At 39.8% G+C, this 20,292-nt stretch overlaps 3 protein-coding genes across 10 annotated transcripts in view; 2 read left to right on the top strand and 1 right to left on the bottom strand.

Annotated features, from left to right (window-relative positions):
- Nucleotides 1–1,461: 1,461 nt before the first annotated feature.
- LOC103152715 (casein kinase II subunit alpha) lies at nt 1,462–13,385 on the bottom strand. Of its 4 annotated transcripts, XM_016661342.1 has the most exons (14): nt 11,769–11,940; nt 10,818–11,054; nt 10,618–10,729; nt 10,439–10,540; nt 8,908–8,958; nt 8,625–8,684; nt 7,756–7,839; nt 7,425–7,535; nt 6,105–6,206; nt 4,935–5,035; nt 4,231–4,379; nt 4,027–4,116; nt 3,897–3,951; nt 2,743–2,832 (listed from the first exon to the last, which is right to left on the bottom strand). In XM_016661342.1, exons 2-13 carry the CDS (start codon nt 10,916–10,918, stop codon nt 3,932–3,934), a joined length of 1,083 nt encoding a protein of 360 aa, XP_016516828.1. In that variant the 5' UTR covers nt 10,919–11,054; nt 11,769–11,940; the 3' UTR covers nt 2,743–2,832; nt 3,897–3,931. The 4 variants fall into 4 exon arrangements, with proteins under 4 accessions (XP_016516827.1, XP_007573355.1, XP_007573354.1 ...); XM_016661341.1 differs by lacking the exons at nt 3,897–3,951; nt 11,769–11,940 and adding an exon at nt 13,148–13,385 and having other exon boundaries at nt 1,462–2,832; XM_007573293.2 differs by lacking the exon at nt 3,897–3,951 and having other exon boundaries at nt 1,462–2,832; nt 10,818–10,958.
- LOC103152717 (probable peptidyl-tRNA hydrolase 2) lies at nt 12,776–15,880 on the top strand. Of its 2 annotated transcripts, none has more exons than XM_007573294.2 (7): nt 12,776–12,965; nt 13,591–13,704; nt 13,795–13,866; nt 13,979–14,056; nt 14,236–14,333; nt 14,711–14,825; nt 14,924–15,880. In XM_007573294.2, exons 2-7 carry the CDS (start codon nt 13,597–13,599, stop codon nt 15,008–15,010), a joined length of 558 nt encoding a protein of 185 aa, XP_007573356.1. In that variant the 5' UTR covers nt 12,776–12,965; nt 13,591–13,596; the 3' UTR covers nt 15,011–15,880. The 2 variants fall into 2 exon arrangements, with proteins under 2 accessions (XP_007573356.1, XP_016516829.1); XM_016661343.1 differs by having other exon boundaries at nt 13,982–14,056.
- Nucleotides 15,881–17,245: 1,365 nt separating this feature from the next.
- Nucleotides 17,246–20,292, top strand: part of setd5 (SET domain containing 5) — a 33,942-nt gene continuing 30,895 nt past the window's right edge. For all 4 annotated transcript variants that reach the window (XM_007573297.2, XM_007573300.2, XM_007573298.2 and 1 more), the window contains exon 1: nt 17,246–17,667. The gene's annotated coding sequence lies outside the window, so the exon portion shown is untranslated. The remainder of the gene's footprint in view (nt 17,668–20,292) is intronic.

Here is a 20,292-nt window from a genome sequence, read left to right on the forward strand (position 1 = left end):
GAGGCTTTGGATGAGCTTGACAAAGGCACAGCTGTGCATTGAAAAGCGATCCGAAGACCTGGAGAGTCTTTCAGAGGAGTTAGGGCATCTCCTGAGCCAGTACAACAGAGACTGTAAAGAGATCGAGTACCTTAGCCAACAAAACATGACTTTAAAGTCTGAAAATGCTAGGCTAAGGGAAAGATTGATTGAACAGGAGAATGAGGAGCACCATCAAGAACCAGGAGAGCCAGGGACCAGTTTCAGCTCTCTGAAACTTCGGTAAGACGATGTACCAAACAGGAACACTCAGGTACTGGATACCAGCATGGATTTTCTAATCCCTCTGGTAGTTCTGGGTGGTATAACTGGCCACCTTGCTGAAACTGGTTCTAGGTTCAGTTATTCTTGCATGTCTCTATCTAGGTATACCTTTCTCTAGTGGTTCCAGTTAAGTTATTTCTTTGTAAGTCCTTGCTTTCCCCCAAATTTTTCTAGTTCTCTTATTGGGTTACTTTAGGTTCAGTTAGTCTTTTTGTCTATGTCTTTAGTGATTCTAGTTAGGTTATTAGAGCTTCTAGTTATTCTAGCTCTACGTTATTATTGTTAGGTCAGTCGTTTGTTAGTTTAGGTTTGTTTATTTTTTCCCTTATGTCTTTTTCTCTTCTAGTTTATCAGGTTTTCTTTAGTTTTAGTGTTTCTTTAGTATTAGAAATATTTTTTTAGTTCCCTGGGGTTGTCTGCCTTTTTGTATTCCCCTGTATATTTTCTTAGCTTCCCTATTGCCACCTTCTCCCCGCCCCTCAGTCAGTTGCTATGCCAACCACTCACACCTCCATCAGTTTTCTCAGTCAGCTCCTTTGTTCCCACTCAGCTTCACAGTATTTAACCTCCTCATTCTTACAACTCGCTGGAGCCTTGTCTTGTGTTTCGTTCGTCTTTCACCAGTGCTACCCAGTGTTCGAGTTATTTTGCTGCCTTGACTTTGTATTTTCTCAGATTATTCATTAAATCCACAAAACTCAACTTCTGCCTCCTCTTCTCTGCATTTGGGTCCACACTTCAACATCCAATCATGACAGTTATGGAGGGGAAACAGATTATTTCAGGTAGCTAATATATTTGCATCCTCCTCCCTCCCCCTCAAGTAACTTTGGCATATAAAGAGCAAATGTTTCCAAATTCTCAATGTGTGCTTGTATGATTGATCCACCAAAAATTAGCAAATACATTTTTTTTATCCAGCAATCTGTAATATTTTACAGATAAATACAGAGCAGGATTTTCCTGATAGCTATTACTTCTTACATATAAAAACTAAAATAAAAAATGGATATCGTAATTAAATATTGTCAGCTAATTCATCTTGGGAAAGACTGATGACTTGACTGATATCCAGAAGACGTCATTGACACTCTACCCAAGGAGAGGAAGCCTCAAGGGGCATCGCTAAAGAAACAGACTGAATGAATCCCAACCAAGTTATCAGACAAATAAAACATTTATTTACACAGACACACTTTAGAATACTCGCCTTCTCTGTCAGTGTATTCCATATGTATGTATATTGGGCATGTTCTGACTTATTGGAAAAGAAAAAGAAAAAAAGTTAAATCCAGCAGGTTTGGAAAGTTCCTCATTGCAAGCACTCAAAGACCCGTCAAGCGTGGTTTCACCTCACAGCTTCTGTTGTGTTGGTGGAAGCCAATCATCTGACCAAACGACATAAAGGAGTTTTGACCAGCGGTCAGTAGAAAAGGATTATCGTTTCACAGGCAACAGAAAGACGTTGTGTAAAAACTCAAATTAAATATGTGTTTCTTCAGTCTCGCCTTCCAACTAACGGTAAACTTTGGTTAAATCTTGACGTGAATCAAGTTAGTCACTTGAAATCATTCAATGAGTTGAAAGCAGCACGTTTAAGAAAGAGGTCGTTTGAAAACGTGGAAGAGCCGTGGATTCTTGAGAGAGAAGAACAAATCTCGATCTGACAAAGCAGACTGCAGGCAAATCGGTCAGAAAAACTGAGATGCTGTCGGATCCCAGCCTCTCTGGCTGCACTGAGGACAAAGTCCAACACCCAAAAAAAACATTTGTTATTGTATTTGTTGAATCTCAAGTGAAAATGCGTAATAAACATTTTTAATGTTTAGCAATTAAAAAAAACAACTGAGTGAAAGGTAAATTGACACGTTGTACACCTTCCCCATCTCTTTGCTTCATGTCACAAAGAGATGGACTATATGGGATGGCGATTCTCCTTAATTATGGAGTTAAATAATGTGGATTATTAATTAAACTGTATAGAATGCGCTCCAGGTGGTCCTAAAAACACTTCCATCTTCTTGTCTGGTCACTGCTGGTCTTTTGGACCAACACAGACTCATAGTAAAGGTCACAGTCAGAATTGTGACCACAGATGTTATAAACAACACATGCTCTTGGACTCAATGCTCTGAATGTCAAAATAATCCTAGGGAGGTACTAATGTACATTTTAGAGACAAAATTTCATCTCAGGTATAAAGTTAACATTTTGGATCTTACTGGAGAAGTAAAAAAAAAATAACCTAAACAAAACAAGAAAAGCGATTTAAAAAAAATAAATAAATAAAAGAAAGGTGGCCTCCTGTTCAAAGGGTTATGTGGCGCCAGGGTATGTGGAGCAGCAGCTGTCCGCTTTGGCCCTTTCCACATTCGGGCAGAGTCATGCTGGACTGAAGATGGAGAGGTTACGCTGGCTGTCATTGCGGAGCAGCAGCCGCCGGGCTGCTCATGGCGTTTGTGTTAGCCGATAAGACGGTGGAGCCGCTGAGAGGGCCGAGGGCAGTGGAGGCTGGCAAGGCAGAGATACCTAACATGGAGACAAGCAGGTAAAAAGTGGGCAAAACGACAGTAAACAATATCATGGTAGACTAGAAGCTGTTGATAGTCTGCTAAAGCAGAAACAGGAGCTGCGCAAAGCTTTGTCTCTATTCTGCTAACGTCGAGAAGGGAAAAAAAAACAAAACAATTTCGCAATTTCAGTGTTTCCGTTAAATAAGACTTGAAAATAAAATCACACGTCCTTAAGTTAGTTCACGCAATAAATCTTTAAAAATCATGGCAGCGACGGATGTTAGTTGCATAAGATATTCATAACTCAGCCAAGGCGCCAGCGCTCATCATCCATCAGAGACGTCGGCGTCTTATTCCGGCGACTGAGCGACAAGCCCCGCCTACTTCGACCGGCTAAGTATGCGGCGTTTCGGGGGAATTATAGTCTGTGATTTTAGATACGAGCTACGGATTCAACACGCTGGAATGACACAGTTTATTTTTTTGTAAGCCGTTGGAGCCAGCCGCACATTGTCTGAAAAAAAAAGCAAAAACAAACAATTACAATACACGAAGAAAACTACTTCCTGTCTTCTTCTTCGTGGTTTTTGCCACGAAGTAACGTCCGGCTGTTGATCACGTGACTCGTGTGGTCCGAAAGAAGTGTCTGTATTATATCCATTTCGGTAACGGTGAAAAACCACCTTCTCCCAATGCAACAACTTTTTGTCGAAAAACATGTTGTTGTTGTTTTTGTTTTCAAAATTGCCGTGTTTCTATTAAGCAAATTTATTTTCCGAATTTCAATTTGCGCAGTTCTATTATTTACGGAAACGCAGCTACTGTGGAATTGCAAGTAGAAAACTTCCCGTTCATTGTCTTTTCTATTATTGCACTGCATCATTTTCCATCTTCTTCCTTTGCCTCACAGACCGGCTTTTATGCAGCAATGGTCAAATTTCTCACAGTTTAAAAACTGTAAAATATCTTTGTCAGATTCCACCTATTCTACTTGAAACGAAGAGAAACGATATGTTGAACCTGGTAATGAACCGGAATAATCAAGGGGAACAGCAATGACAAATTATAAAACTCCTCAACTTTTCATCCCGCAGTCGGTCGTAGCAGATGGCCACTCATACTGAATTGAATTGAACTGAAGTTTGATACAGAAAAATTAGGAAAGTCTTTTTCAGAAATGTGACAATAAGAGTGAAGCATGTCTCCTCACCAGTAACCATGCTGGCTGCAGTAACAGCAGGGTTACCGCCTGGCAAGTTGGCTGATCCAGCCATACAAGACTGCTCCTTCACAATGGAGACTGTGAACAACAAGCGATATAAATGAAAAAAATAGTTTGTTTTTTTTTTGGTTATGTTTTGTTTTATTAATCCCACTCTCATTGTGGATTAAAACTGCACCCTGGGACTCTTACAGAAGTACGGGTGGTCCATTGCCTCGCGGGCGGTCACTCGGGCCTGGTGGTCGTAGCGCAGAAGCTTGTCGAGGAAATCCAGAGCCTCGGCGCTGACCAGGTGCTGATTCTCGCTGTGGACGAAGCGCTCCCACCGTTTACGAGAATGTCTGCAGGGAAACAGAAACAGCTTTCAAACAGACTGTCCTGCTATGATTAAATTATCTTAAGGAAACTGATTTTATACACTGCAAAAACACAGAATCTTAAGTACTTTTGGTCTAGTTTTTAGTGTAAATATCTTAGTCCACTTGAAATAAGACAAAGCAACTGACAAGTAACTTTACAGCAAGAGATAGAGGCTTGTTTAAAGTCAATATTTTCTTAATATTGATGAAAAAGTGGCAGATAAATTAACTTATAACATGGAAAATATAATCTACCAATGGATCTAGCACTTTTTCATCAATATTAATGAATCATTTACTGAAAACAAGCTCCTATGCCTTTCTGGAAAGTTACTTGTAAGTTATTTTCATTTTATTTCAAATGTACTAAGATATTTGAACTAAAAACTAGCAAAAACTAGACCAAAATTACTCGGTAAGATTGTGTGTTTTTGCAGTGTAGATCCAACTTCACCAGTGGATGTCATGGTCAGAAAAGGCCAGCAGTAACCAGCAGGCTGTCTTTAACATCCCGTCTCTGAGGGAAACAACTCATACCTTCCCAGAATGTCATTGAAGCGAGGTTCCAGCTCGATGCTGTACTTGTCAATATAATCGTAGAGGTCTTCTGTTCCCAAAACTTTGGCTATTCTCACCAACTGCATGAGAACAAAACAAACAATCTTGACAGTAGAGAAATAAAAAATAAACCTTGTTGATGAGAAAGATAAGCTTCAAAATACATGTGAAAATTACAAGAATTATAGTGTGGGCAGAAGGCCTAAAAACACCCTCAGAATATATTTCTGAGAATACGCGATATACACTGCAAAAATTTAAATCTGTTATTAACCAACGTTATAATTCCAGTGGTGAACTGTGATTCTCTGATCAAATAGCAAAGAAACAACAAAAAAAGGTAGTCGCTGTCATCTCACACATCCTGAGGTAACCGCTAACCAGTTAGCTTTTGAAAACAGAAGTCACAGTCCAGGTCAGCCACTCCTTTTAAAAACTGTAGTTGTGACAGGGGAAAATATAAAAGCCCCACAAAACAGGAGCTAAATAACGACAAATGAACTGTCAAAGATCAACAACCAGCCGTTTGCTGTACACTTTAGTTTTACTTGAGTCATTTTATTATTATAAAATATTTCTACTAAAATGTCTGAATTCTCTACTGACTGAGAATGAAGAACAAACATGTTTTAACCAAAAATTCTCCCCACACACACACACACACACACACACACACACACACACGTTTTGTTAAAGTTCTGTAATGTTTTTATTGAAATAAAGTGCTTTGGAAACATTTTCTTTTGCCTGTTTTATTTTTTTTACTTGTATGAATTATTTTCATCCTTAAATTGCCAAAATTTAAACGTAACTTTACATTTGGAAATTGTAAAGTTAAATCCGATTTTGGCCGATACCATTTTTTTTTTTGGTCAGAAATGTTGATAAATGTAGCAGGAAAGTTGCTAAGTAGCAAAAATGAGGTGACTATTTACATGTCTGTAAATGTGCAGACATGACCTGGTGGGCGGGGCTAAAGGCCAAACCTCTCTAACAGGAAAACAGAAGAGAACAATGGATGATTTTTAGACCTTTGTTGAGGTAGATAAGATCAGCTTCACATGCAAGTATCACATAAATTAAGGTGCACCCTTACCTTACACTAGAGTCAGCTAAAACATCGTAGAAAAGAAATGTAGTGCACTTTACCTGATCGTAGTTGTCATGACCATGGAAAAATGGTTCCTTCCTGAAGATCATGCTGGCCAACATGCAGCCCAAGCTCCACATGTCCAGACTGTAGTCGTACATCTGCAACACAGAGTGGAAGAGTTAAAGTACCTGAACTGTTTAAAACATGGAACAAACCCAAACATTTCCAACATCACTTTTCAAAATGCCTATTTTTAACTCACTTATATTGTAAACTCGTGGTGCGAAACAACAAGAAGTGATAATAGTTCAAAATTCAAACATATGGGCGGAGCCTGTAGTAATTCTCAACGTTTAGATCAGTATCTGCTTTTGTTGTCCTCCCGTCAAAGGGAAGACACACTTCTTAAGAGCAAAACTAACAACTCAGTCAAAAATAAACCAGGCACTAGTGATGCTTGATGGCACCGATTTCCTTTCCAATCCAATACAGAGTAAAATCGAAGCCGGTATCAACGATACCGATCCGATACTTTGTACAAAAACACTTAATTTGCCTGTTAAATCTGAAAAAAAAAAATATATATATATATAAATCCTGGCTTCATAAAAAGACCACAAGACATCACTCAAATGTATTTATTTTAAACTTAGAAGTACTTTGACATAGCAGTATTATTTATTATATCTAAGCTATTTTAACAACAGTGGAAAATCATACAAAATATGTCAAAATGTTTCAAACTTAAAAAAAAAGAAAATTAGTAAAATAATACTCCTACTAAAATAAATCCCTGTGTAATTTTTAAGAACTACTACAAAATGAAAGCTGAAACAGATCCATGTCTGACTGAGCAGCAGCAGCACTTGGACATTACATCCTTTGTGCATTACACACTGACCAGGCGGAAGAAAAAGTAGTTCCACGTCAACCCGGTGTCATTTAGGCAAAATCTCAACAATTTAGACACTTTCTAACATGCTCTTGTTCTGCTACATTATCTCAAATGACTGAAATATTGAAAGTGTTGATATTTGGATTTGAGAATCGATCTTTAGGATTAAAGGTTTGATATCAGAAGTATTGATATTTCAGTATCGATCTGGCCAACCAGCTTTTCTAACATTCAAAAGAAGCAACAAACGGCGCCTCGCTCATCATTTTTCATTTCAAATCTCTGGTTATGAGTTTTTGGTTTTTAGTACTACACAACAGGAAACAGAGTTTAAATGATCATTTTAATTGACTAAAAGTTTTGCTCTAGTTTAAAAATATATACATAGTAATTGCTTTACATGCGTCACATGATGCTCAGTGAGAATCTAGCTGCTGGCTAGGTAATACAAGCTAACATGAAATCCCTCCCTCTGCCGTACCTGGTAGTCCACCAAGAGCTCAGGTCCTTTGAAGTAGCGCGAGGCGACTCTCACATTGTACTCCTGTCCTGGATGGTAAAACTCTGCCAGGCCCCAATCAATAAGCCGCAGCTGCGAGAGCAAAAACAGGACGTTACGATCCATCGTGACGGACCAGTTGGGTTTTTACTGGCCATCCTCGATGTCTGATTATTCAGGTTTTTCTTTAGCGCGTGCAAACCGATTCTGTCTCTTTCGACAATTCAATGTAACCATCATAAAACAGAAACATATGAAAGAAAACGCTGGTGTTGGTCACACATTATGGAGAGATTTTGGTATTCTTGTCGACCTTTCGATGCTCGTGATCGATCATGACGTTATGTGGCTTCACATCTCTGTGCATGATTCCCATGCTGTGGCAGTAATCGAGAGCCTGCAGACGACATGGCATAAACATGACGTTTACACACATACAGGATGACACACAAAAGGTAAATGGACAAAAAATAATAATACAGCCAGATGTTTTCACCGAGTAACTGATCATCACCATCTTCAGCTAATATTTAAAAATTGCATCATCAGGCAAGCAAAAATATAAAGTTAAGTGGGAATTTTGGTATTTTAAAGACCCAAATGGCAGTAATTTTATGTAAGGAAGATAAAATAAGAAAGCATGCAAAAGGACAATTTTCCAAATCAGTTTATTTCAATAATAACAATAAAAAAATAAAAAAAATTAAAAAAAACTTATTAAACTTTAACAAAAACATCAGCTGTGTGTCTGTGTCTGGTGAAGTTTTGGTTAAAATGTGTTTGTTCTTCATTCTGTGGGTTGAGAATCCAGAAATTTTACTCAAGTAAGAGTCATAATACCATAAGGCCGTTGGCTACAATGCTGACATTTAATGAAATGTAAAAGGCTAGACATAAGATAGATACATTTGACATTTAGTTCTGTCTTTTTTTGTTGTTGTTGAAATGCCAGTTTTTATCTGAGAGGCTGTGATAAAAAGTCAGCCGTTGCTTACGGTTCTAATGGAAATTTAGTTTTACAAACGGCAGGATTCTTATCATGGTAGTTAATAAAAATCAATAACTGTTTCATTCCTAGTACGAATAATTCGAGGCTCAACTGTTGAAGCAAACATTATGTTGACTGTTGTTTATGGCTGTTTGACTGCGTCATTTTCCAAGCACACAAAACAAAGCGCTCACCTTGAGGATCTCGTACATGTAGAAGCGAATGTCATAGTCTGTCAGAGTTTGGTACAGTTGCTACAGATCAAAACAGTCATTAAATTAGCAATTTTAAACTGATTACACACATTCATAAAGTACGTACAATAACAATACTCTGCATCATGACAGTCGAACTTATCAAAAAATGAAATCAAAAGACAACACACTCACACGCACACACACCGGAGAGCAGCACATGAAGACTTACAACGTCATGCACCACAATGAAGAAACAGTTAAGTTAAAGTCCTGTTCTCACCTTAAAGTCTGTGTTGTTTACATGCTCAAAGACCAAAGCAGGTGTCCGGGACTAAAAAAAGAAAATCCAGAATGAAACTGGTTTGTATTTGAGTTTTGTCAATTTAAAACCATTTTATCTATGTAGCCGGAGCCTCTGCATAAACTCAAACAGGAAGGGAAGCTGTGGACGTGCAGACACTAATAGCACTGGGTACAAATCTACTGGGATGTTTTTAAGGTTCATTATATTGATAAGCATGGTCAGTCGTTTCCTGGGTGACTAATAATCATAGCAGGGCTCTCTCCGGGAAACATGCAACATGACAGAAATAGGTCAAAACGCGAGTACGGTGCTGTGATTAGATGAGACGTATTGCATCACTTCCTGTTGCACTTTATGAAACCGTTTGTGTTTGAGACTCTCTTCTTGATTTGATCTAAATTCTCTGTCCTGAGACCTTACTGGTTTATTCTACCACATAAACACGTTAAAAACATTTCCTGTTGCTACATTTACTTTTTGGTGGCGACCATGAGAGGAGTTTGTACTCCTTCTATCTCAGAGCCTCCTCCTCTTTCTTCCTCTGTGTGTATCAGATGTTTAGTTACTTCACTGCCTGCATTAGTGATTATAATAACGATCTTTCTGATTGGCTGCCAGTCAATTTGTCAAGCTGCTAAACTCCTCTAGCTAGTGTGGTAAGGTACGGAGAACGCTGCTGATGCTCATCCAACCAAAACATTTCTGTGTAAAGTGACCAGAACTCTACTTTTCAATCAATTCAATTGGGGATAGTTACCTATTTTGCAAATGTACTTCTTATGAGAGAGCCCAGGAACATTAAGACCAGCGGTGTCCAAATTTATTTTGGCTTGGGGGGCCACAAATTTAAAGTTGTAACCTACTGATGAGCATCGACAAACTAAACACATTATTATATTATTTTAATGAAACAAGCAGAGTAGTTTGATTTCTGTAGGACAGTGTAGAATCGAAACTTTAAAAAAAAGAGGAAGGTTTGACCAATTAAAAGGAATAAAACAGCAGCAAACATTGTACATTTGTTGGGTTGATCTTTTTTTTCTTCACAATGTATGATGATGATCATTTTTTAACAACTGAAGGCAACATAACTATTTGACTGTGCTATAAAATGATACTATGTTGCTGGAAAACACATAGTACTGCCCCTTTAAAAATATGTCTCTGCACATTGTCTGAGCTGGAGAACCAAATTTAGGGCGTTATGGAAACGTCGTCGAGGACCGACTGCAATTGTTCCGAGGACTGCAAACAGCCCCTGGGGCCACACTTTGGACACTTCTGATTTAAAACTACTTGCATTGCAACCACATAAATCTATCCATAACCAGGACTCACTTAACCATATACTTACAAACACACATTTCCCAAGCCCCACAGAAAACGATAAGCTGGTGCAAGTGGTAGGTTGGCAACTCTATTGGTACAGCAGTGACATTTCAGAACCCTAACAATAATTACTGTCGTAAACAGAAAAAACAAACCAAAGTGTGCCATATGTACTTACTACGGGGTCCTTTACTATATCGATGAGAGAAATAATATTAGGACCTCCACGCAGGTTTTCTAAAATCTTGATCTCGCGTTTGATTTTCTTCTTCTTCACTGGCTAAAAGAGAAATCGTTAAGCAGCGTTAGAAAAATCAGCCTTTCACTTTGTTAAGGCATTGTCCCGGTAGGGCTTACCTTTAGGATCTTTACCACCACCTTCTGGTTGTTGGTGATGTTTATTGCCTCGAACACTTCGCTGTACTTGCCACGTCCCAACTTGCGCACCAACTGAAAGTCATCTTGATTTCTTTGAGGAAAGAACGAGAGGAAATGTCATCACTTTTCTCGACGAGGACTTTGAAAGTGTTGATCATAAAATGCCCCGAGTCATTTACCCCCATTCCACAACATGTGACTCATAGTCCCAGTATTCCCTCGGGCGATGAGTGTTGACCTCTGTGTACACTCGTGCCCGGCTTGGCAAAGGCCCTGACATGTCTGACAGCTTGGCAGTGGCAGCTTTGGCTTAGGTATGGCTGGAAAGAAGGGAAACGGGGGCTGGGTGGGTGACGGGTTTGCCTGAGGATGGGGAAGGGGAGGGGGTGAGGTCCCCCAAAGGTACAGTGGAGTAACTGACAAAAGATGAGAAAAAAGAGTGGGAGCAGAGTGTTAGAATGGACTAGAAGAGAAAATATTCAGGTCAGTTCATCTACATAGCACCAACACACAATAAACGTCAAACAAGTCATTTTAATTTTATAATTCAATCACAAACAAAGGATCCTAATACAAATGGGAACAACATGAAGACAAAATACGTTTTATGCGCGTCACGTTTAACACTGCCGTAAGTGTCCTCATTTCAGGTTTCCTCCCAGTTCCAGCACTGCTCAACATGTAGTAATAAGCGAATAGCGCCATCTAGTGTTCGCAACGGTTCTTTTAAAGCAAACTTTAAAATAGCGGGCCTCTTGTCATCGCTGCGTGCTTTAAAGAGATATTAAATACTAGATACTTGTTATCGCGATAATGGATTATCTGTGGACACGCAGGAACAAAAACAATATTTACTAAAACTTTAACTTCCAAGAAGAAGTCATCATTATTATTAATATAATAACTTGGATTCCCCAGTGTACTTCAGTCCCACGTTGTCAGGACTATGCATGTGCTAGAACCTCGTATTTTGAAAGCTAATAATGTTTTCCTTCTAGCACATGTTAAGGTGAGCAGCAGATTACCGTCTCGAAGCTTCCCCGTTGCAGTAACTGCTAATCACAGGAACACATTTGACGCTCATTTCCAGAGTCCTCCCTGTTACAAGCAGCTCGTAAGCAAATATTTACCCTATTTATCAATCTGCCGAGCGAAGTCGATTTCGACGAGCCATCAGTCCTGGTCACAGTTCGGTCCAATGGGCCAGGGTAGGGTTTCTGCCGTATCAAAGACAAATCTGGCCCACCGCATATACGTTGCTAAATCTTGTAACGGAGGCCGAGGAGGGACAACCTTGTTCTCAGAGGCGAATCATCTCCGCAGGAATAACGTTTTTTATGTGAAAAGACGCAATTCAATTATTTATGAAGAATTACAAACTGAATCCAGAGAAAGCTATATTTTAACAATTTATTAGTAGGTAGTTTTATCTGAACATTCTCTCACAACTGGCCCTATGAGGACATTCATGATGTGTATCCCAAAATGAAATGAGTTTGACACTCCAGGTCTTCTTTCTTGTTCTTAATAGGCTCACATTTTTAATTTTGTGAACATTTGTGCTACCTTATTATCACTTTTGGTCCATTGTCATCAAAATGCACAAATAATCACCAAATTGTGCTATATATATAAATTATTCCTCAAAAGACGTTTCCATTCCCCTCTTTACTTTTAACAGTATTTACATAGACAAATATACAATGACATTAACATTGGTTGGTAATCTATGATACCTTTTTACTGTTTAATGATTTAAATGCTTGCGGTATGAAAGAAAATGTTATCTTGTTTCTTGAGAATAAGGAAGCAGCTCAAATAAGGATTTCAAGGGAAGAGTACTGTCTGCCATAATCTTTGTCACCTTCCTCATAATTCTGCTTCCGGTGTATTTCACTTATTAGAATAACGCAGGGTAATGAATTAAACCTAATTTATCTACAAGATTAATGCAGTCGTGGACATAAAACACTTTCGGGGATCGGGATAAAGAGACCCTAAGCGAAACAAAATCCGAATCTCGATGAAAGTATTTCATTTTTTATTCACTTAAATTATTTATTTACTTTACTAACTTAAGTTATTTATTTATAAGCCTCTGATGCCATCATGAGAATATCACTCCGCCCGCCAGGGGGCAGCATACGATACGCAGAGACTAAAGGCCTCAAAATGGAAGAATGGAGTAATGTAACATAGAACACGGAGAGAGCGTCATCGAAAGCAATTTTATAAATAACTTAATTTTATGTGTGTTGTGTAATATTAAATCTTCGGAGACACTTAATCAGCGCTGCTGTTGCTGTAGAGCAAGCTGTGACAAACAGGTAACAATAGGCCATTAGCTAGGCTAGGTTCTGCCTCAGGCTAGTGCTAACTCTTGCCGCTACTCAGGAAAAATGGCTATGTAGCTATTTGTTAGGAAAAAGCGTTGTGATAAATTTCCCGAAAAGGTATAAACAAAGGTTACCAAACGTTAACATGAAAGCTAAAATGTTACTGGCGTTACCTTCAGTTGTGAGCGAACAGGGGCTAAGTGCGCAAAGTGCTGCAGCTAACCTAGTGTAGCCTACAGCTGCTAGCTTTGTGCTTAACGCTTCCATTCATTGGAAGTGTCCTGAACATCCCGTTCACATTTTGAAAGTCAATTCAAGACGCATTGTTAGAGAAACTATAATAACGTTTACTCATAACATTTTTGTTAAACTTGTCTTTTTGTTAAGACGTCACGCAGTTGACCGTTAATTATTGGTTTTGTTTCAGTCCTGGCTGTCAACTGCCAATTATATTTTAAATAAAACGTTTGTTGCCAACAACATCAGTGATGAACAGATTTACACTTTAGTCCTTTCAAGCAGATGTGAGCTATATTCATATATTCCTCCACATAGCTTGGGCAAAACATTCCAGTCAATTTGGACAGCTGTTCTCACTGGAGCTCTGTTTCTACAGTTAGCGATGGAGCCATCAGAGGACACTGGATCAAACTGGGCTTCCCAGGAGGTCAACCCTGTGTTCCTGCAGCAGCTCCGAGAGCTGGACATCCCTGAGGAGGCAGCAAAACAGGTGGGGCAGTACTGCTGACATGCAGACTTCACCAAATAATAGATGCGTACAGTTTTTCCTGACCTTTCTTGTTACTTCTCCTCGCTCCAGGCACTACTGCACACTCGGAACGTGTCGGCTGAGGAGGCGGCCATGTACTACTTCAACAAACTGGAGAATGAGGTGCCCATAAGCTAGCCTTAGTCCCCTGCAGGTACACATTGGTACGTTAGACCCAGTAGAGATTGTCCAAAACCAAATCTGAGTGTGTGTCTGTCTTGGGTCTAACACACAGGAGGAGGGGGGGGACGAGGACCTCTTGTTCAAGATGGTGTTTGTGGTTAACATGGACCTCGGCATGGGTGTTGGAAAGGTAATGGTGAAAAGAAAGCACACCTTCTGCCAATTAAGCAGGTTTTCATCTAAAATTGCTGTTTCTGAGTTCTGAGATCGTTTGAGTCTAACATTAAGTCTCCACGGCAGAGATTCCAACAAGAAATTATTTATTTTTTGTTTGGGAGCTACTGAAGTCGGTGCTGATTGTGTGTGCAGATTGCAGCCCAGGTGGGCCATGCTGCGGTGGGTTTGTACCAGGCTCTACAGGAGAAGAACAGCTGGCGGGAGATGGCCTGGAAGTGGGACCAGAATGGGTAAGACCCATGCAGATCGTGGCTAATTTAAAACCACAACCTGATAGATTTTTTGTTCATCCTGTTGATATTTGTTTCATTCTCTTTGCGCATTGAGATAATTAGCTTGTAAATTGTATTTTTAGTTTACAACTTTCTGTAAAAACTGTGTTTTTCCCGTCAGGATAGCATTAATATGTTTGTGTGATTCTCCACTCATCATTCCTGTTTCCAAGTGCCACTGTGGCTTTTGGCTCCCCACGTTGGTTTGGTTTGCAAAAGGTGCAAATAACATCAGCAGCAGATTTGGGTTTAAAATGTCATTTTATTTAACAATTGCAAAAGTGTTCCTAGTGAAATTCTTTTCAGGATGCGAATGACTTTGGTGTTTATAACAGGGCCAAGAAGGTGGTGCTCCAAGGCACTAACGTGGCTCACCTGCTGGAGCTGCAGGCCCTGGCCCTGAGCCTCAACCTGCCCACCTACCTGGTCCAGGATGCAGGTCTCACCCAGGTAGCTGTCTAAAAAAAAAAAAACCTCCAAATTTTAATAGTGTAAATATCGCAGCGCGTCTTTCTGCGTACATGTTGGAGTAACAACGGTGTCTGCAGGTGGAGTCCGGCTCCCGCACCGTCCTGGCCATCATGGGAGCAGAGGAGATGGTGAACAACGTCACCGGCAGCCTGAAGCTGCTTTGAGTTGTTTGGAGACAAGTCTCTGCAGTGACACACAACCACCAGGAGGGGGCAGCCTTTCTTAGCAGCAGGAGAACTGCAGTCAAGCATGAGCTAAAAAACCTTTCAGAATAATAATTAAAAAAACAAAAACAAACAAAAAAAAATAAATAACAGAAAACACGTCCTCCCCCAGCACTGTTCCTCTTTCTGTCAGTTTTCCCCTCAGCTGCTTACTCAGACATTCCTGGGAGACCACCTACTAGCAAAACAGTTGATTTCTTTGGTTCATTTTTCTCCCTCAAATGGTAACAGTTTAATACAGAGTAACTGATGGGACGTTCATGTGAAGGTTTTAATGGTGGTGTTTGTGTACAGCTGAAGTTTCCTGTTAATATAATATCATTTGTGGTGTTATGGCTGTATTCATGTATTTTTTTATGGCCATGTGATGTGCCATTTTTATCAAAATAAGAAGCTGCTGGTTTTTGTTTAAGGCAAAATGAGTAAATCTTCCATTTTGTTTTCAACCTCCCCCTCCAGCTTAACATTTAAAGAAGCCTCAACCTGGCACCAAAGCTTACCCTGCAAACATTTGGACTTGCTCTAAATACTGCTGCCATGAATGATGTGTTTAGGTTCTTTAATAGGTTCTTTAAAAAAACAAAAAAGTGTATTTGTGGGGCATAATAAAGAATTTATGGGTTGCCAAGCCCATGTTGTTGATTATAGTGTCACAATGTACATTGAAACTACAGTGTTTGTTCTGCAGTGTTAAAATGCATGATACAAAATGTTACAATATGAATTATAAAGTTGACAGACATTTGAAGACTGTGGTATACTATTCATAGCTTTGTTGTGTCAGACAGGTGATCATTAAAACACTTCAACATTACAACCACTCTGGACTTTGTGCTTATTTTACACCCATAGATTACCTGATGACCCATTGGCACTGTGGGTATGGAAAGGTTGTGGGAAGGAAATAACTATGTTGCACTGCCAGATTTTAGTTTTTCCCCGCCCCTGACTGCAAAACGCGGTTGTGTTGGGAGTTTTTTTGTTTTTATATCAAAAAAGGCAATTACATGCACATTTGAGACCTTAAATTCAGAAAAGCGTTGAATAAGAAGTCTTTGTCCTACCAGTGTCACTGGTAAAAGGCTTTATTTTTGTAAAAGACGTTTAAATTGCATGTTAACAAAATTGAGCCCGTTTTTTTGCTGTTAAATCTGATCACAGATCCTGCAGTTCAATCCGCTGACAACACGTGAGTTTCACTGTATTGCCAACGCCTCTGCAACAAATGACGTCGGCATTTTTCAGCGTGTCCAATCCAAAGCTGTCTCCAAGTCTCATGACATGACAAAAATCCAATCGCGTCACCACGACAATTTACATAATACCTCTGATAAGTATTGAAAGGCGTCGGTTCAATGATCTGATTATTGTGTCGCCTTTCTACAGTGTGCCAGAATGTAAGATGAAACACATACATCCTTTCTGTAATTTAGAGCCGAAGGACACCATGTTCCTCGGCCAACCTCAGAAAATTCCTCTAAAATCTTACTGAGCCACTCGTTTCCGTCCTGTTTATTTCTGCAAAGGGGTTACAAACAAGAGTCCAAAACAGGAGAGATGGCCACTTTCATCGTCCAGCCACTCAAACACACACAACGCCACATGTAATACTCCGTTGAACTGACAAACCGGTAGGTGGGGCTGACCTAGTGGGCGAACCCTGCCTCTTGGAGCCCTGAAACTGAGCCCAAGAGACCCCGTATGGCTAACCATTACCATTATGTATCAACAAGAGCGATCCTTCCGAAAGAAATATATCTTATAAACAAAAAGAAGTAATCCCACTATAGAAATGAAGTTAGCTCCGTTGGAATGTTATTTTTATAAAGAAAATGTCCCGGATCGTGGTAGATATAAATCCTTTGCTGAGCAGAAATCTGCCTTGCGAATCCAGTTACTCATGCTCCTCTCCGTGTGCTTCACCACTCTGATACAAGAGAAAACAAGTTCCTCGCTGAAGCCGTACTCGCCCTATTTTACTCCGCAAATGGAAAGAAGTAACCGACAGCTTCATTCGCCAATGGCTTCAAGGTATTTCGGGTAAAACAAATGAGCCGCATATTACTGTCGAATCAATGGCAAGAGGCGGGTCATCTGGAAGGGCCGCCCAAACAGCATGCCCCTGCACGGCCGCCTGGGAAGCCCCGTGGCTTGATTGTGTGTCAGTTTCGATGGTGCCTGTGGTGAATACCGGCGAGGAGGGGGATGGGCGCTTCGGTGAGCGTAAGGACCCGACACAGAATCGGAGCCCCGTATCACATACAGCAGTGTATACCCCATAATAAACAGCAACTGTAAATATACAAGACACTAACATTATTGGAATTGTTCACCGGGGATTTATAAAAGACACCAATGGATGTAGCGCACCTGAACAAGACAGGGGATTTAACTTTCCGACATTTTTTGGGAGATACTGAGAACTTTGTTTCTTACCCTTGAAGAGGGAGCTACTTGTAAGGGCAAAGGATACAGGAGACTCCGAGGCGGATATCCAGGCCTACTGGTCTAATTGGAATTAATGTTGGGATACTCCAAGGACTTCCATAGTACATTATCGTTGCCTTGTTTTTAAGGAATTTGGAATGACTCTTTAGGTAAGCACTTTGAATATGTAATATCTTAATGCACGTATAATAGTTTTTACCAAGATCTGAAACAAATCAACCATGTTTTCTGTGCCATGACTGCTCGGCTAACTAACTTAGCAAGCAAATAACCTGCGTCCACTGAAGTTTCTTCAAGCAAGTTGCTTGTCTTCACAGTATTTCGAGCATTTCTCCAGTATTTCTATATTAATGTGAAGTGTTTAGCCAGCTGAAATGGGAAGTAAAATAGATGTTATGCCTTCCAGGGGCGCTTTGGGCTGTGACTGGAATGGTCCCCTCTTGGCTGTTTGATCAGTCCCTCGTGTTGTTTTTTAGTTTGCTTCCATCGTCACAAATTATTCTTTTTGCCAGTTTTTCAAATATACAGCGTTCAAATATTTTGAACAATCACGGTACGGACGTCACATTCAAATTATGCAACTTTTATGTCTTTAAACATTTTTGGTTAAAATATGTTTGTTTTTTTCCAAACCTAAAATCAAAATTAGCAGTGTTAGTCGAGTGAATTGTCTGTTTTTGAATTACAGCCAGTAAAACTCAAAATTAGTGCAAACTTATACCATAATATTGAATGTTTTTTCAGTAAGTTTCTTTACTGTTTCCACAAAGGGACGAGGTATTACACCATTACAGAGTCCAAACAGCGTTAGTTCTACAGTGGCTAACCTGTTTGTATCTTTTTAATATTAATGTAAAGCCTTAGGATGTTGGATGTGTATTGCGTTTATTATGTTTGCTAGTTCACAAACAGGCGACGCAGGTTAAACGTTAAGAAGGTTACCAAAGTAATATTTAATGTCCCCGGGTCTTGACAACAGGGTGTTAAATGTTCTTTAGGTGTTCAATATGTCGGAGTTTTAGAAAAGAATCCTTGACCCGATCTGCTGTTGGATCTTTCTCGACGACTCTTAGCCTAGCTGCTAACTGCATCTAGCACAGCAGCCGGGGCAACAAATGTTGCTAGCCCTTAGCTAACTTGGTGAATGTTCTTCCGCTGCGTGTGCTCTAAGATTCAGTCCTTAACCAGCACACAGTATGCATTGCTATCCTTATTTTTCTACTTTATCGTTGTAGTGATGTAAGGTTTAATGCGGCCTCGTCGTGGTGTTTCGCTACATGATGTGAATCTGTCTTTGGCAATACTGTCGGTTTCAAAGTCAACTATTTGCCACATTTATAGTTTTTATCTAGTTAATGTTCTTTTTAGAACGCATGTGTTTAGTGTTGAGAAGGCCAGAGCTTTTGGTCTATTTGCTCTGCTTCACCTCCCCCACCAACCAGCCAACCCCCAGCCTCTGTGGCGGTTGAGAGAACTGGGTGATATTATAGTGGAGAGCTCCGTATTCCATTATTAAGCCTCCATATTTGTTGTTTCAGAGTGAGGAAATATTGTAGGGCTGCTGTTTCTGGGTGCATAGGCAGCTATAGGATGTTTTAACTCGAGCTTTATTGAAGAAGTGTGCAAACACGTTATTAATTATACATTTTATCCATCTCAGCTTTATATGGCCTTAAAGGAAGAGAAAACATCCCGTTTTAAACTCTTTAGGACTAACTGTAGCAGGTATGTTAGCAAAACCATTGCATATGAAAACAAATATTTTCATGACACCAAGGTTAGACTGTGTATTTAGGTGATATCTAAAGTTTCTTTAGATAATGCTTTGAAATGTTTTTAATGAATGTTCCTAAATGTCGAGTGCTTTTGAAAAATGTTAACCAGTTCACTCTTTGAAATGACGGATGTTTAACAGTGAAAGGTGATTTTTTTTTTTTTTTTACTTCCACTTAGAGCCAGAAAAATGTGATAGTCATAATGAACAAACCCTTAGGTTTTCTATTGTTGGTGCTTGAATTTGAAATTCTTCTGTTTCCAGTCCACAAAGTGGAAGTAGAAAATTAGCATGTATCAAAATTCTTATTTGTGCATTCTATTACCATCAGCCTGATACAATTGTTTCACATTTGGAATACAAATCAGTGGGAATCATTAGAAAGGAAGTTCCTGTTTGTTTTTTTTTGGGTTGAGTATCTTTTGTGATGTAATGTCCAACCCAGCCGCAGCCTGTGTGCCAGGGCCTCGCTGGATTACTCCACGTAGACTTGTATTACTCGTTCTCAGCGGTATACACGTCAAATGCGCCACTGTTCTCTGACTGGGCCGCTTATCTTTTAGTCTAAAACTGGAAGCATGGCTATCTCGCCTCAGTTTAATTTTTGTTTGCTCTGTCATTAACTCAATAGTCCATATTCAGCTTATCGTTGTGAAAACATTTGTGTCAGTGCTTCAGGATCAAAAGACAATGTCAAGTTGAATCATTAAGTCACCCTTGTTGCTTCGTCACGTGATTGTTTTCCTTCCATCTGAGATTAAGAATAACATGTAAAGCTTTCCAGAACGTCGTTGAACGCCCAGGACCTCGTTGGCTTTTACTTTACAAGTGGAAAAACGACAACATTCCCCTGGCAGGGTGTTGAGTTGAGACTTTGCCAAGTATCTGGTTTGATCTTGATGTGCGTTGAGGACCTGATTGGCGTGTCTGGGGCTGAGCTGTCATTGGTTGGAGCTGACATTCTCTGAATATGTTTCACATCTTTTAATAGACTGGGTGG

This window comes from Poecilia formosa, unplaced genomic scaffold, assembly GCF_000485575.1.
Source record: "Poecilia formosa unplaced genomic scaffold, Poecilia_formosa-5.1.2 Scaffold324, whole genome shotgun sequence".
Lineage (NCBI taxonomy): Eukaryota > Metazoa > Chordata > Actinopteri > Cyprinodontiformes > Poeciliidae > Poecilia > Poecilia formosa.